Source organism: Acipenser ruthenus, chromosome 12 (genome assembly GCF_902713425.1).
Source record: "Acipenser ruthenus chromosome 12, fAciRut3.2 maternal haplotype, whole genome shotgun sequence".
NCBI classification, from domain to species: Eukaryota; Metazoa; Chordata; class Actinopteri; order Acipenseriformes; family Acipenseridae; genus Acipenser; species Acipenser ruthenus.
In genome coordinates, this window is record NC_081200.1 from 33,596,064 (window position 1) to 33,614,604 (window position 18,541).

The window sequence follows — 18,541 nt, forward strand, 5'->3', positions numbered from 1 at the left end:
CCACAAAGTCATGTCTTCTCATCTGCATGTTAACAACTGGCAGTCCTTTAATGATATTATTCTACAGATGACTAATGCAAATTAGGTGGCAAAAGCAAAAGGCTAGGAATAAAAAGGTAAAGAAACAATATTTCCCATACACTCGGTGTATTCCCTGACCTTGACTTAATCTGTTAAAGCATATTTTAAACAGAATGGCTCATAAATGTTCATTGCTATTTAAATGAAAATTGCTTAACAAAGATGATGTCAAGTTGTTTTTTAAGGTTTTTATTTTTCCATTTTTTGTATAAAAAAAGAAAAAGAAGTGGTTGTTTTTGGCCTCCCTTCCTCGCTCCTGGGAGATGGTGAGAGATCTTCAGATGGCTGCAGACTTTGCTGCTGACGGCTCTCCACTAAAGTGTTTTTGACAGGGAGGCACGTGAGGGGAAATGTTGAGCATACTTTGCGCTGTTAGCAGGGAATCTAAAATGAAGCCATGGTGAAATTGTGTTTAGGGGAAAAGGAGCTCCAGCAACAACTTCCTATGCTTTTCTTTCAACTCCTACAGGAATTAAGAACAATCAGTCTGAGGTTATTACACCCCCTCTCGACTTGGAGCCATTAGGATACTGTGCTCAAAGTAGATATCTGCTTTTATTTCTCAGAACCATGTGTAGTACATTGCACACAATTGTCATGCTGAAGCAGGTAGCTTATAAAGGACCACCTCCACTTTGTGCAGCAGTTGGTGTTCCTTGCAGGCCCTTCATCCAAGTCCACCAAACCATACCCGGCGCTAGGAACTGCACCATGTTTTCTGTGGGGGGTCTTGTTTATGATGTCATATACAGTATATGATACATATATATATCCCTCCTAAAGTCCAACTTCCACTGCCTCAAAGTGGCAGGAGTGTCACAAGATTAAGTACAGCGGGGTCCCCTGACTCTGGCAGGTTCAACCATGCTTTGAAAGCTTGAGTAACATACTTGGCCAAAGTGGAAGGGGCACTCACCAACCCACCTGACCAGCGTGGTGAGTTATGGCCCACATTTCCCGGAGGCTGAAGGCAGAGGGTGCTAAGAATCACCGGGTTACGATTTTACGCTGCCACAGAACACTGACCCTGGCCACGTACACCTGCAGATGTCTTTCTGGTGAACTTCAAGAGTTGGAAGAAGAACTTGGAAGAAGAACTTGGAAGAATCAAGCGGGACATTGTAGAACTAAGCGAAGTACGGCAAAAAGACAAAGGACTATTAGAACTCAAGAGTGGACATCTTCTCTTCTACCGAGGCACTACAGATGGACGAACAGGAGGCGTTGGAATCATTGTCCACAAGAGAATCAAGAATAATGTAGTAGAGATTGACAGCACACCAAAGAGCCACTATATGTTCATCATCGGTGACTTCAACTCCAAAATAGGAGCCCAGCAAGAGGACGAGAATTCGGTTGGCAAATTTGGACATGTTGACAGAAATGAGAGGGATGACAGACTAGTTGAATTTGCAGAGAATAAGAACTTATTCATCATGAGCACCTTCTTCCAGAAGTAACCCATCAGGAATTAAACATGGATAGGACCCAACGGAGTGAAGAATTAAATTGACTACATACTCACCAACAAGAAACACACTGTACAAGACGTCTCAGTACTAAACAATTTTAACACAGGAAGTGACCACAGACTTGTAAGATGCAAAATACACCTAAACACAGCACTGGAGAGAGCGAAACTCGTGATGATGAAATCCAACACAATCAACGTAGAAATGCTCCAGAAGCAAAGCCTGGCGTTTCAACTGGAACTGAAGAAAAGATTCAATGCTCTTCAAGATCTGCAAAAAGATGAAGCAATCGAGGTAAACAAAATCTATGAGTAAGTGACACAAGTAATTGTAGAAACAGAAAAAAAAATCGCTGGATCACAGAGTACAAAATGCGACCAGAAGATCATGCAAGAGACAAAAGACCTCATGAAGAAAAGAAGGGAAATGGAACAAACAGCAGCTCTGAAGTCAAAGATTGAATACATTGAGCTCGGCAAGACGGTAAGAAAGCGCATTACTGAGGATATATGGTCGTTCAACTGTAGGTTGGTAGAGAAAACTATTGAAAACGTGAAGAAAGTAAAACAAAGACTAATCGTCAGAAAAAAAAACAGATTTTTACCAATCAAACAAAAGGACGGGTCTGTCATCAAGAACCACAAATTAATTTGAAGACTTTTACAGAAAAGTTCTAGACGTTCTAATGGAAGAAGTGAAGCATGCTATCAAACATATGAAGACAGGAAAGGCGCCCAGAGAAGATGGCACAACGACTGACATCGTGAAAAAAAGAGGTGAAGAACTGACAAAAATACTGTTGCGTATTTTTACAGATTGTATTAAGCAAAACAACTGGAACAACGCATCAGTGATACTTTTACATAAGAAAGGAGATAAAGAAGACCTCAAGAACTACAGACCCAGCTTACTTCCTATAATCTACACAATTTTTACCAAGATACTCACCAACAGACTTCAAGATAAATTTGACTCTGCACAATTAAATGAGTAAGAAGGATTCAGGAGTGGATTTAGTACAATGGATCATTTCAAGTTGTACGGCAAGTGATTCAAACCAGCAACAAGTACGAACTACTACTTTGCTTGGGATTCATTCACTATGAAAAAGCCTTTGACTCTGTTTACACAAGATCTGTATTAAGCTCTCTGAAAAAAACAAGGAATTGAAAAAACGTACAGAGACTTGATCAGCACCATATACAAGAATGCAACATCCACAGTAAGACTCCATAAAAACAGCCACAAAATCAAGATTGAAAAAGGAGTTTGTCAAGGAGATACAATTTACCCAAAGGTCTTCATGGCCACCATAGAAGACATTTTAAAACACTGGATTGGGAAAATAAGGGGCTGATGATCAATGGAGCCTACTTGAATCAACTACGATTTGCTGACGACATCCTCATATTTACAACGTGCCCAGAAGAATTACATACAAGAATACATTTTTTCATTTTTTTGGTACGTAATTGTTTTTGTTATAACCTTTACTTTGCTATTAGATCTGTGTTTTGATTTCTTATTTTTGTTTAATAAACCTGCGCAGCAGCGCTTGAATCTCTGTCCACCCAGCCACCCTGTCACATATGCCTAGAAGACAAAGCAAATTAGGAAAAGTACCAAATAATTGTATAACACAATCAGGCTTGAAATAATATGAAATCAAAACTGTTTTAGAACCAATTAAGAGTAAGTGCAGAAGAACCCCAAAGTTAAACAGGGAATGAAGGATGTTCATAAGACTGAAATATCTGTCATTCTGAAACTTTTTTGCTCAATAAAAGGTCTTTATCATGAGGAATAATGATAAGCTAGGAGAGCTGTGTTTAGCTGTTAAAATTCCTGCTGTCAGATATTCACATCTTCTTTAATAAGCCTTGTTTCTGACTTCAAGTGGCGTGTTTGGTTTTGGCGCTACTTTTGCTTCAAAGAGTATTTTTTTATTAATTGGTTGATTGAAAAGTTGTTCTTGCATACAAGGCGAGAGCATGGTTTCACTCACAGCTTATGAATCAAGACTACTGGCATAGGCTGCGGACCTCGTTACAGTCCAAGCCAGGAATTTACTATGACTCAGGCAGCTATTGCAGTCAAAACCGGGTGTTTATGGGCAGAGTCTATAATGATGATTATTACTGGATATTATTATTAAGCTTTACTGTGCCATTTACATGAATTCATTAATATTAGATTATGTGCTGCAAAATTTCTATTGGTTGTTTTTATTAATTAGGGCTATGATATATTTTAATAGCAACTTATTCTGTTAAATTTTCCCTTTTCAGTTCTAATGATATTTTTGCATTGTAAATAGCACCACTGGGGTCCAAATGTTTCCGTGGTTGTGATATTAACAGTTTGGCCAATTGCTGTAATTGTGGCAATGATATGAAAGGGAAAGTGAACCCCCCCCCCCCCCCCCCAAAAAAAAACTGCAGTGTTTACACAGTGTAGCCAAGTCATGTTCAACTGCCCATTTTTTTTTTTTTTATCAAAACAGGACCATAAAGAGGTAAGTAAATAGCATGGCCAACGACTAAATGTAATTCAAACCAAGACCTTTCTTGGATCTTTTTTCTCACCACACCAACATGCCAAAATCCAAACTTAAACATGGTGCATGGTATAAGCACTACATTTAATAAGGACTTTCTTTCAATCCAACCGTATCTTACAATAACACTCAGACAAGCAAACAGGAGATCCTTAAAGTAGAGGCTGTTCCACAAGTTGTCAGCTTGTCTGGTAAAGATTTTCAAGATACCAAGCCACGTTCAAAAATAGTTTCTTATAATTTTCTTTCTTTTTTTTTCACCGAAGGTTTCAAATCAGCCGTCAGCAGCCAAGAAAAATAATGCAGCCCCAACATTTCTCCCCTGGCTCGTGAAAAAGGCATTTCTGAATAAATAATTATCAACCTGAAAGACTTAAATAAATAAATAAATAAATAAATAAATAAATAAATAAATAAATAAATAAATGTTTTTCTTGCATGTCTGCCCTGGATATTAGTGGTAAACTACCAGACAGGTTATTTTTCAAGCTTGAACCCCTCTTTGAGACCTACTACAATTTTATGTACAGCTTAGAGCTGCTAGCGATTTCTGGAGGAAAAAACAGGCCGCATCACCCGGTCCGTTGTTTGAAATATTTATTACTTGTCCTTACAATACCTCTTCTGGTGTTTTCTATGCCATTTGTAAAAATATTGGCAAATGCAGTTGATTAATTAACCATGACATATTGTGAATAATAATAATAATAATAAAAAAAAACATTGGTGATTATATTAAAGAGGCAAGATTACAACAATATGTGGAACACTAGTATGTTCAATGCAATTTACAACAACTTGCAATTTGCACATTCTGACAGTTCAACAAAGGTCCATTACAGAGATGCAACTGCAAACATCTATTAATCAATTTACCCAAGTGGCAAGTTCTTTTAAAATAAAACAATAATATAGTATTTTAAATATGCTCGTAACATTAGTAACACTAGAAATGAGATGACTGCTAGTAGAAAAGTGTATCTAATTTAATATCTTTATTCCCTTTATGTTACTACTGTTAGATAATGCCAATTAAGGAAACAGACTACAACCGACTGATGACTTGACTTGTCTATTATTACTTACCTTTATTAACTGTAAATAATAAATAATAAAGGTATGTAAGAAATGTAAAGCATCACCCAAACACGTTTTTAATTTCAAAAGAACATATTTTCAGTTTGAAAAGCCTTGTTGAGAGAACATTAAGTTATGTAATTGTACAGAGTAGATAATGGGCCAGCAGTGTGGAGTAGTGGTTAGGGCTCTGGACTCTTGACCGGAGGGTCGTTGGTTCAATCCCAGGTGGGGGACACTGCTGCTGCTGTACCCTTGAGCAAGCTACTTTACCTAGATTGCTCCAGTAAAAACCCAACTGTATAAATGGGTAATTGTATGTAAAAAATAATGTGATATCTTGTAACAATTGTAAGTCGCCCTGGAGAAGGGCATCTGCTAAGAAATAAATAATAATAATAGAAAGAAGGTAAAATAAGAATTCGGAATGATTCAGAAAAGGAGTGTACAAATATCTTCAAAATGTAATTTTCATATGAATTCCTCTTGTGCATTTGGACTGGGTAAGTTATGGTTGGCTCTGAAGTGGGATCAGCCTAGACTACATTCTAGAATGGCTATTCTGTGTAAAAACTCAATTTCCAGCTATTGACACAGCAAGTTGTATTGCACTTTGGTTGAATCACACACCTCCTTATTACCACCCCAGCCACAACTTAATAATATAGGGGGTAAACTGAAATTCAATGACACTCCACTGAGAAGCCTGTATGTATTGAGTTGTTTATGAGGGCTTAATTTGAATCTCATCATGGCCCTGTAAAAAAAGAAAAGTGCATCTTTGTAAGATTAATGCCAGGAATGAATACCTCCATTTTGACATTCATCTCCATCCCCCTATCCCCTCCTTCCCCTGGACTGCCTGGCTCTGGAGCTGCTGTTGTAGTCTTTAAAGGATTAATACAAGGCAGCCCTGAACAAAACAACGGTGGTGCGGCCAAGTGTTTTCGGACTCCTGTCCAAATGTATCATTGGGGCCCAATTCATCTCAGCGGGAATTCTTTGAGAACAGATACAGAGCACTGACTTACTAAAAAAAAAAAAACCCTCTACCAAAGCCTTTTTAATGGGTAGAAGCTGGCTATGGAAACAAGCACTGGTGGCAATGGCTTGAGTTTCTACCATGTTACCATAGATGTGTATTGGAAGAACAAACTACTGCATCTCTGATTCCTCATTACTTACAGACCCCTAGAGTGGAACTGAAACATGAATATTTTATTAATATCGGACATACTATATTGTGGGTGCTGTAGTCAAATTCACAACTTATTTGGTTGGCTTAATTCACAATCATCTATGCACTTAACATCTCCCACAATAGCCCTTACAAGCAACTGTACACTTTTATTGATAGAAATATTTTTGTGCGCTACCAACAATCAGGAAAAATGGCCACTTCTTTACCTTACTGATTTGAACTGGAAGTACAGTGTCTAGTTAATGTGCCTGCTCTTTTGCCTATTATTGATTCATCTTAAGATGGAGATCTTGAGGATGTCAATGAGACGCAGTACATTTAACAGGGAAAATATGGTTTTGGTTTGTTGTGAATCACAAATTATGTGCATAACCTACATTTTTTACCACTAGAAAAAAAAAACAGAAAATAAAACAGCAAAAGTGATTACAGGAAAAACTAATTTGGAACACATCGCCCCTGCTGTTAAATCCTTAAATTTAGTGTGGACAGCAGTGTGGAGTAGTGGTTAGGGCTCTGGACAGTTGACCGGAGGGTCGTGGGTTCAGTTCCCGGTGGGGGACACTGCTGCTGTACCCTTGAGCAAGGTACTTTACCTGGATTGCTCCAGTAAAAACCCAACTGTATTAATGGGTAATTGTATGTAAAAATAATGTGATATCTTGTAACAATTGAAAGTCGCCCTGGATAAGGGCGTCTGCTAATAAATAAATAATAATAATAATAATAAATCAACTGCCAATTAAGTTATGGCTGTTATTAGTACTTACACACTTTAGCTCCACCCTTCTTCAGTAGAGTTCAATTCTATAATCCATTCTAGATGGTTTATTTTATAAGTTCAGCTGAAATCCTGTAGCTGAGAGCATTGGGACAAATGTGGAAGGTGCCATGTCAATTTTTCAATGTGTGAGAAGAAAAGTTAACTCCTGTTTGCAGACACTGACTGAACACTACTCATTGTGAAGTTCTTACCTGTCTGGCGATTCAGGATCAAAGCATGTTTTCATGACATTGGTCACCTCCGGATCACAGCAGTCACCATCATCAAAATCATTCAGCATGTTATTGCACTCCATGTTGCAGATGCCGTCCCGCCTCTTCCAGGTGTAACAGCGGCCTTGATAGCGGCAATCTCCCCCATCATAACCGGTCAATGGGTGGTCACACTCAGGGTCGCAGTGGTCATTTCCAATCTTGCTGGTCTCACAGTTGCTCAGGATGATGCGTTGCCAGAGGGTGGAATTGTGCACCTGGTGCACTGTAAGTTCCCAGGTTATGTTGTACAATCTGAAAGCCTGGTTGAGGGCCTGATGCTGGAGGGCGATTTGCTCTGGTGACACAGTAGGATTAGATCCATCATCATTACAGATGTTAACCACTCTGTAACGGATATTTTTTTCTGTTCTGAGTGACCAGTGGCTGTTGTAGCTCAGGATGACGTCTGTATTGTCGCAGACTGTAAGCCCACATGGTGGAGGAAGGAAGGGGGACACAAACTCCGTTCCCGGATATGAAATGGCTTCTAAAATGGGACGGGCGCCATCTTTGTAGGGCATCCATTGCTCTTCAGCTTTAGAAAAATCGACCTTGAGGACCAGAAAGGGTTCATCATCCCTCGCTTGGTAGTAGCCACCAGACAGTTCGTTCTGGGGTCGAGGCATTGCCCAGAGAAGAATCCCTCCAAGGTGTCCACGAAAGTTGTGTCCAAGATCTGAGTGGTCGCCCCCCAGAAGCAATGTCCGGCAGGCATTCATGAAAGGGCTGTAGAGATCGCCGGACTGGCCAGAACTCTCACCAACCTTGGCACCATCCACATACAGAGTCATCTGCTGGCTATTGTAGCTAGCCACCAGGTGTGTCCAGGTGTTGGCGCGGTAGCGCTTGTTCCCAATGACTGTGGTGGCTTTGCGGGAGCGGTCAGTGTGGATGGTGAAGAAGAAGCGGGCATCTTTCCTGCTGGAAGGCTCCACCAACTGGATGCCCACTGACCAGCCCTTGTCACTCAGCGAGTGGGAGCAGTTGTCGAAAACCCCTGAAATACAGTGCAATGGGGTCATTAAGCAATTAGAAGCCATAATATCTATCTATCTATCTATCTATCTATCTATCTATCTATCTATCTATATATATATATATATATATATATATATATATATATATATATATATATATATATCTATATATATATATATCTATATATAGATATATATACAAGTAGTGGACAAAAAAATGGAAACACCTGGGTAAATGGTGTGGCTCATGCATTAATTAAACAAATAACACCCCAGCATGCTTAGGGTCATGTATAAAAATGCTGGACAGGCCTGGTTGCCTATAATTATGGATAGCATGACTGCAAGAGGAGACCTCAGTGACTTTGAAAGAGGGGTGATTGTTGGGGCGCGTTTGGCAGGAGCTTCAGTGACCAAGAGAGCTCAACTTGCTGATGTTTCACGAGCAACGGTGTCTAAGGTGATGTTGGCATGGAAGTCCGACATCATCAGCAAAGGGCAACAGTGGGCAGAAGTGCATACTCCAGGATTGTGATATCTGTGCATTAATTCAATGTGCAAGGCAAAACAGGCGAGCAACTGCAGATCAACTGACTGCAAATTTCAACCTGGGACGCGAGCAGCCAGTTTCATCAAAAACGGTCCATCGAGAACTCCACAGAGCGGGATACCATACTGGCCCAACACCCTATTAAGTGACTTTACATTGGTGTTTCCATTTTTTTGTCCATATACAGACGTGCTCAAATTTGTTGGTACCCTTACAGCTCATTGAAATAATGCTTCATTCTTCCTGAAAAGTGATGAAATTAAAAGCTATTTTATCATGTATACTTGCATGCCTTTGGTATGTCATAGAATAAAGCAAAGAAGCTGTGAAAAGAGATGAATTATTGCTTATTCTACAAAGATATTCTAAAATGGCCTGGACACATTTGTTGGTACCCCTTAGAAAAGATAATAAATAATTGGATTATAGTGATATTTCAAACTAATTAGTTTCTTTAATTAGTATCACACATGTCTCCAATCTTGTAATCAGTCATTCAGCCTATTTAAATGGAAAAAGTAGTCACTGTGCTGTTTGGTATCATTGTGTGCACCACACTGAACATGGACCAGAGAAAGCAAAGGAGAGAGTTGTCTGAGGAGATCAGAAAGAAAATAATAGACAAGCATGGTAAAGGTAAAGGCTACAAGACCATCTCCAAGCAGCTTGATGTTCCTGTGACAACAGTTGCAAATATTATTAAGAAGTTTAAGGTCCATGGAACTGTAGCCAACCTCCCTGGGCGCGGCCGCAAGAGGAAAATCGACCCCAGAGTGAACCAAGGATAACTGCCAAAGAGATACAAGCTGAACTCCGAGGTGAAGGTACGTCAGTTTCTGATCGCACCATCCGTCGCTTTTTGAGCGAAAGTGGGCTCCATGGAAGAAGACCCAGGAGGACTCCACTTTTGAAAGAAAAACATAAAAAAGCCAGACTGGAATTTGCTAAAATGCATATTGACAAGCAACAATCCTTCTGGGAGAATGTCCTTTGAACAGATGAGTCAAAACTGGAGCTTTTTGGCAAGTCACATCAGCTCTATGTTCACAGACGAAAAAATGAAGCTTTCAAAGAAAAGAACACCATACCTACAGTGAAACATGGAGGAGGCTCGGTTATGTTTTGGGGCTGCTTTGCTGCGCCTGGCACAGGGTGCCTTGAACCTGTGCAGGGCACAATGAAATCTCAAGACTATCAAGGCATTCTGGCGTGAAACGTACTGCCCAGTGTCAGAAAGCTCTGTCTCAGTCGCAGGTCATGGGTCCTCCAACAGGATAATGACCCAAAACACACAGCTAAAAGCACCCAAGAATGGATAAGAACAATACATTGGACTATTTTGAAGTGGCCTTCTATGAGTCCTGATCTGAATCCTATCGAACATCTATGGAAAGAGCTGAAACTTGCAGTCTGGAGAAGACACCCATCAAACCTGACACAGCTGGAGCAGTTTGCTCAGGAAGAGTGGGCCAAAATACCTGTTAACAAGTGCAGAAGTCTCACTGAGAGCTACAGAAAACGTCTGATTGCAGTGATTGCCTCTAAAGGTTGTGCAACAAAATATTAGGTTAGCGGTCCCATCATTTTTGTCCATGCCATTTTCATTTGTTTTATTATTTACAATATTATGTTGAATAAAAAATCAAAAGCAAAGTCTGATTTCTATTAAATATGGAATAAACAACGGTGGATGCCAATTACTTTTGTCAGTTTCAAGTTATTTCAGAGAAAATTGTGCATTCTTCGTTTTTTGTGGAGGGGTACCAACAAATTTGAGCACGTCTGTATATATGGCTCATAGTTCCTGCTCTAATCAATGGACCACACTGCCTCTCTATAATAAGAACAATACATCCAGTATGCAGTACATACTTAATGGATGTATTCAGCATAGTCAGTATGGTTGCAGTACTGCCACTGGTTTGACTATTATCATTTTGGAGCTGACGTTTTTACAATAGATGCTGTTAGGTTTACTGCAGGATTTTGTTTCCTGGACGTGCCAAATAAAAGACAAGCGAGAAAAGTGCAATTTCGTAGACCTCGGCCACAAGGTGAGATTCTGCTGGGAGTCTGGAGAAGCAATCATCTCTCTTCAAGTGGACAGGGCCAGGAGGGATGATGTCATGCTTGTTATTTTGTAATCCATTCTCCACAAAGACTCTCCCTGGAGACGGGCTTGCAAGCTTTCTCTTTTTTTTCCTTTTGCTTTTTTTTTTTTTTTTTTTTGACAACCAGGCCACGGCCTCTCACAATCAAAACCTCCCCTCATCTTCTCACTCTCCCTTTGGAGATAGTTCAAACATTAGGGAGACCTTACATTTTTTATTTATTTTTTTCTTAATGATTTTTAATTGGCCTCTGGTGTCTCAGTTAAGTAATCTATTCACAGATGCCAGATGGTCACAGGTACTGCTGTTACATGGCTGAATAGCATTTAGGAGTACATTTGTGAAATATTTCACATAATAGGTAATACCCAAGAATTAGGATTGTGTGATAAATTGGGAGGCGTATTTAAAAAGCAATTTGCAAGCTTTCATCTTTAATTTGAGCCTAGTTTGATGTTTCCTTCTCCCCTGTATAGTTAGTTGGGTACAGCAGCAGAAGAGAGGTGGTTGTCATGTGGAGACCCTTGTGGTAACTATGCCTGCAGTACATGGCTTATTCTTAATAAAAATGTTTTTTTTTGTTTGTTTTTTTTAATATATTTTGCTTTTTGTGTGGGTATTGAGTCTCATTAATTTATGGAATACCTTGTAAATGTGAAAGCTGCTGGACTACCGGCAATGCAGGGGAAATTGCTCTCGTCATTGACAGAGAAAGTAGGGAAATGCTGAGTTTATAAAGTGAGAAAATGACTTGCTAAACATTTTCTTTATTTATGGGGATTTACAGTATTTGCACAGAACCAACGCTTGTTGCAGGTGTTTTCATACAGCAAATGGACTATAAAGAAGATTTCTCTCAAGATTGCTTGGTGTGAGTACAAGTGAATCAGATGAGGAATTGCTATAACATAAAATACAAAAATATCATCAGCAGCAATCAACAGCTGCTCCTGGGAGAGTAGGATATTTTTTTAGAAACTTTTCAGATGCTTAAAAAAAAGTATTTGATATTATTAATAAAAAGTATTCTTTAGTCAGAATTAACTATTTGTGAAACTGATTTTTTAAATTAGTATTATTTAATGTGCCAAAACGTTGAATTCAGTTATTCTTGGAACATCAGACAATAATTATAAACTAAAATGCAAGACAACAGTGGGGACTATACTACTAATAAAGCATTGCTCTTTCATGTGTCCTCTCCAAGGACAACGTAATAAGCCAGATGACATCACCCCAAAGGGACTTCTTCTTTGGTAAATAATTCAGTACATGTAAAATCATTTTTTCATTCTGACCTAACCTTGTTGCTTGCGAAGCTAAATAGAACAGTAATGCTACTGCTTTGTAAGGTAAAACATTTACATGTTCCCATTAAAATCCTTGTTTAAGTATTTTTCAAACATGCAATTATTGATATAAATTGAGAAGTAACACTTTTTAGATTTCTAAAAAAATGTTTCACACGGTACGTTTATAATACCTATAGTTACTGTCATTTATGTTTTCTGAAACAGGCCACTGAAAATGACAACCTTAGATAAGACATTGCAGGTCCCTACCTATATTAAAAGTGTTTTAAAACAACAACAACAACAACAACAACAACAACAACAACAACAACAACAACAAAAAAACATCCCAACAAGAGTAGTGCCGTTTTTAAAGAGATCACAATTATTTTTATTTTAGGAAACACACTGTTCTAAGTACCGGTAATAAAAAAATACATTTGGAGAGACAGTAAAACAGCGGTACTTCTTGTCAAAGGCACTGAAAAGCTTTTTATTGAACAACAGAAGAGCTAAAAAACTGGAAAAATTACATAAACCTGTGCTTACTCTTTAGTAAACCTATTAAAAAAATTAAGCCATGCAGACCAAAAAATAAATAAAGGTATTCCCTCTTCCGGTACTGAGGGATTCACAGCTGCTCGTCATAGACTATATTCATAAGGTTGCCAGATGTATTGGCTTGCCTGAGACAACCCTAGTTCAGGGAACCCTTCTCTCCCCCACCCCCTTTCTCAAAATAACACCATGGGAAAATGCTTTACAAAGCCTCTACCAGTGTAGCTGAGGAACACCCTGACATTTCATTCACTCGTTTCAATGAAGGTGATAGCCGTTGACTGCCAAAACCTTCATTCAATAAGGAAAATAAGAGGAAAATAACATGCTAAGCGATCTACAAAAACGCTGAGGTGCAAATCGGTGCTCTCCTCAGTAATCAGAGCAGCTGTACAGGCGTCTCGCTTTAAGGCATGAGATACTGGTACCGCTACTGTGTCTAATAAATGAAAACAAACTTGTATTTGTATTGTGATGCTCCTGTAGCAACAATATAAAAACAGTAAGTAATCCAATTATCTTTTAGCTAGAATGAAACGTTGAAGGAATTTATAAGGTCATGCGATCAACAGAGTGGAGGAGAAATACTGTATTTATTTGGAATCTATTTACACATCGTAGACCTTGCCAAAAACACGCTTAATGATTACAGCACTTGATAATTAATTACGTAACCACTGATGTCAGCAAACAATGGGTGTCAATTTAAAAGTTCTTATTATACAATGCCCTGCAAGTAAAGGTTAGTTGATAAATCAGCTTCTTCAAATGATTGTTTATGACCCTGTACCATTTTCTCAGATAGTCTGAACCTAAATCTCTGAAATGTAGGTGTCATTTTGAAAAACAGACTACTTCCAAGAGGAAAGATGCAGTTCTTCAAGTAATTTAAGTGAGAAAAATCAAATATCAATGTTACAAAAAGAAGCTCCAAAGTGTTATGTTTTTCTTCACCATTATGAATAAAGCCTACACAATAAAGGAATGTCAAATATTGCAAAGACATCTGAAATAAATTGTAAAACAAAAACAAAACTTCAGCTACAAATGCTGTGGGTAAGGCAGACCATGGCTGGTGAAGGTGAAGAAGAAACGGCGCCATTAATTTGGCAGACAGGCTCTTTTTGAAATCAACTTACTGTGTAACTGGTGAAAATATAGAACAAGCAACCAACCATTCTACCATCTACAAATCTACAAATCATTTATTCTTTCTATTGGGGTAAATATCCCTGAAAAGTTGTTTTTGTTTTTTTTTTTGGGGGGGGGGGGGGGGTTCCCAGCTAATATTTGTATAACATCAACATCAATTCCCTGAGCTCTCACAATCATGTGCAATGTGAACTGCAATATAGAACTACTTCTGCACAGTCATAAATTTGCCTAAAATTGTGTTTAAAGTAGTAAAAGGATTAACAGCCCTGCCTTTCTGACATATTACTGACAAGCACTGATTTAATACTCTATGAGATGTGTGCCTAAGAACCCTGTGAATACCAAAATTAGATCTAATAATAGCACAATGGGCCTTGTTTTATTTCTAGCACTGCAACTGCAGGAGAATAATAATGCAAATGTTTTCAAACTAGAAAGAAACAAATCATTCTTTCATTTAACTGCTTGTATTTAAACCTAACATTAACTAATAGTTTTACAGCAATTAAACCTGTAACAAATCTTATAATTTAACAACTGTACTCAGTGGCCGTGATGGGAGGCAGCCATTCAACTCCCACTACTCCAAAACAGGCAGGCTTCTTAGGTTGAGGGGAAGATTGTATTCCAGTATTTTCTATTGATTGTCACATTTCAGTGTTTTAGAGTAAACCTAGTATTGCCTCTGTAAAAGGACATTTCATATCTGAGAGGGCTATCTATAGCTTATAATTACATTTCCCAATATCGCAGCACATTCAGTCCTGGTGCCGAGATTTGCTGTTGCAATTTCTGCCAAGGTACACAAACATTTCATTTAGATAAATCTATCAGGTCCCAAGAAAGGTGTGCAAGGGGTCTGTTTTGTTAAACATCTGATTATAGATGAGACACTCTTTACTTTTTTGCAAACTTTTTTTGCAAAATCTGTTTGGAAATAAGCATGCTGGCTCTACTAGCTATACACTAGCGATCAAACTCTCTTCCAAATAAAATAATACTAATACAAGAAAGGGACTCTCAAAATTACATTCCTAACATTCCCCCTAAGAATGTGTTTCTCCTGCCTAATTGTTTATTTATATTTCAAGTGTCTTAACATGTGTTTCTTCAAAACAAAACAATGCTGTTGTAATCTGGAAAAGTCATTGGCAAATAATAAGGCTCAGGAGAACATTCTCCTGCTCTAAGGTACATCACTATTATATGTACCACGTGTAGCACAAAGATTTGGAAAATATAGGAAACAGAATAGGGTATTCTTAACCAATTATAGGAGAAAGTATAGGATAGCTGATTCCAAGCTATTAGGTAGGGGTATGTCAACAAGGAAGGAACAAAATAGATAGTACTTAATAGCCCACAATCATCTATCCTATATACCACAAGTTTACCTTATGTAAATTAATTATTATTTTTCTTTTTTTTTGTAGAAAGCTGTTATGAATAACTGTAACCCAGCAACCGCCAACCAAGGGTTCTCATTCATGGGGTTTCCATGCGGGGTTTATATGTGAAACGGCGATGCACACGCACATTTTGGAGAATTACTAATGTAAATCAGGTTTGTGGCCGAAAAAAGGCCAAAGAGAGGGACAGGGTAAATCTCATTTACTCGTGTAAATGATAAAAAAAAAACATGTGAAAATCCACGCCCAGTTTCGCATGGAAACCCGTATTTCACATGTAAATGAGAATGAGCTTGTTTACCCTTAAGTGACATCACTATAAATATTGCAAGGGAGCAGGTCAGTTGTTACTGTGCACTCCAAGACGGCAGAAAGTAAGCGGCTGATGGGCGGTTTTATGGTTAGCAGTGGTGTAGTTCACCTTAATGATAATGCGGGCGGCTTTTTAATTTATTTTTTTTTTGCTGTCTAGTCTGTCATGTTGTATATCTCTTGTGGGATTACAGTTCTGTATAAAACCACTTACCATGAACTGTGTTATGCCCTTGTTATAGTATTAAAGCAGCTGTTTGAGAATACCCTTGCTGCAAAAACAAGGCTGAAGTTAAACACGAAGAGCAAGTGAGCTGCTTAAATGTCTAACTGAATTCATTTCTGTCCTTTTTTTGATACGAGCTATGTCCGAAGACAACGCATGTCCACCCTCCACATTAATAAATATAGTTGATGAACTAGATGTCATGAGCCAGCTCGATCGCCCAAAAGCAGCGTGACAACATCCAACAAGTTGTTGATACTCTCTCAGAACTGACCAAATAAAATTGCAAATGAACGTATTGATTGTGTTTTATTTGTTTGCATCATTAATATTTAACACAACAGTAAATCCAACACAACTTAAAAGAAAGGAGAGAATCTCCTCCTCAGATCGCTGCTGTTTAATTGAAACTGACAGTTGAGGTAACCTTCACAGTTACCAAGTCTGCTTGTTTTGGGCTTGTTTTGAAAGGTAGTACCACTTTTTTTTCTCGTGAGACTTGGCAACACTAATAACCTTCCCCATCTGTCTCACAGATAGCCACTGATTCCTGAACACCTCATTTTGTTGTTGACAAGAGTTTGTGCAGGATACACCAGGCAGTGGCAATTTTGGGAACAAACTAATGCTGCACTTCAGTCCGTTTCATAAGTACCTGCCACCTCCCTTTCAAGTGCCCACTACCCGTATTTGCCCAAGCGTGGTGTTGAATGCTTCCTCAGCCATCCAGACGGGTAGGGTTTCTAAGCAAGGGTAGTATACGCAGCATCACCTGATCCCCTATATGCTGTATTGCCTGAATGAAAGGGATATATATACATATAACGTCTCCGTCGGTTTTCAGCCATGTGATCTGCAATACCTGTCGGTCAGTTTCATTTTATACCTCAGAGACATTTTGAATTAATGAGTCGTAAGATAAATTAGTTGAAACAGTATTCACTACTGACGACATGACACCCCACTAATGACATTTGAAAAACAATTCGGGCAAGAGCAGTAAAACACATTATTAACCAACCAGGCATGAGGTATTTTGCTTTATTACAGCAGCTTAGATTCACTCGTGTACCAGTCCTCTGAGCATGGAAACCACATTTTCACTAAATTTCACTAGTAATCTTCAAAAACAGCACGAGTACTTTACGCATAGCTAATTTACATATCAACCCCCACCTTTTCCCTTCATTTGCATGACGTCGGGTGAAAAGCCCGGTTTACTCGAGTAAAATAAACTGAGCGAACGGAAACCCAAAAAAGCATTTTACACGAGATATTTTTCTAATCAATTCTGACCTTTTATGATATTCTATATTATATCTGTATCACATACACAAGATCATGCAGCACAGACTACTAGGTAAACTCTTACAGGCGTTATCTTCAAAGAGAAATCTGACCATGTACACTGCTCCTTCGAGTATACCCTGATCAGGGCTGTGCAGCAATGTTGTGCTTGCTGTTGCAATAACAGCTCATTTTTATACAGCACTTCCATAGCAAAGAATCTAGGATCAGATTACCTCTTGGTTAGCTGCACATATTTTCTCTTTGTTTTTTAAGAGTGATTTGAGACTGACATTTGGTTTTCTAATATCAGCAATTACATTGTTTGCTAATCTGCCAAAAAATGCCCTTTTCACAATCACAAGCTGTAGCCAAAAAAAATTAGTTAATTAAAAAAAAAAACTACAGAGTACAGGGTACCGGAAACAAATGTTAATTCTTGCATTACTTTTGCCACTTGTTAGCTTCAAATGGCAAAGAGGTTTAACCTATTAAGGACCAATTAATTTGTCATTCTGGGGGGCACTCCAATAGCATTATAAGGGTTTCATATGGGTTATGTATACACTTGTGTTTTACAATATTGATGCCTTCATTTTGAAAGGCAACAAGAGGGTTTGTTCACACACAGCATTACGTCACTTTTTTTTTCTTGAAGTCATCGTAACCATGACAGTCACACTAAGTGAAACTAGGTGACATTTACAATTACATCACATATTTTGCTGGTTTGAGTTAAGAAAGTACAGTTTAATGACTTTGTCAGGACTGAAAAAACATCCCAGAGCTAGAAATGTATTTTATATTATTTTATGACTTTCTTTATGCTGTCATTTGGCACAAATCAAACCTAAATATTAAGGTACATTCTGTGGGGTATTCAGTTTCTCGACATTTCTTTTCAGGTCAACAGAATAGTAACAAAGGACTCTCATCTGTCTCTGGGGCTGCATGCTTTACTTTTACCATAAACCTTCATCTTTTCATTAATTAATGAACTTATGAACTTAAGAATACAACTACAGAAGCTCAGCACTGCTAACTAGGAGGCAGTGAATCTGAAATGATATACTAGATTTTCTTGCAAAAATAATATACAGATATGTATTTATAATACAGCAGAAAATACATTTAAAAAAGTATGTGCACCAACACCACATGCTGGACATTTAGGACATTACAACTCTCTGTATCTTTCAGATGCACATAATCTATAGACACCCAATATCTAGATACAA

General features: G+C 38.3%; 1 protein-coding gene across 3 annotated transcripts in view; it reads right to left on the reverse strand.

Moving 5' to 3' along the window:
• Positions 1–18,541, reverse strand: part of LOC117417215 (pappalysin-2-like) — a 75,684-nt gene that overhangs the window by 53,062 nt on the left and 4,081 nt on the right. For all 3 annotated transcript variants that reach the window (XM_034924616.2, XM_059034895.1, XM_059034894.1), the window contains exon 2: positions 7,364–8,423. In XM_034924616.2, coding sequence (XP_034780507.2) covers positions 7,364–8,423 — 1,060 coding nt within the window. The remainder of the gene's footprint in view (positions 1–7,363; positions 8,424–18,541) is intronic.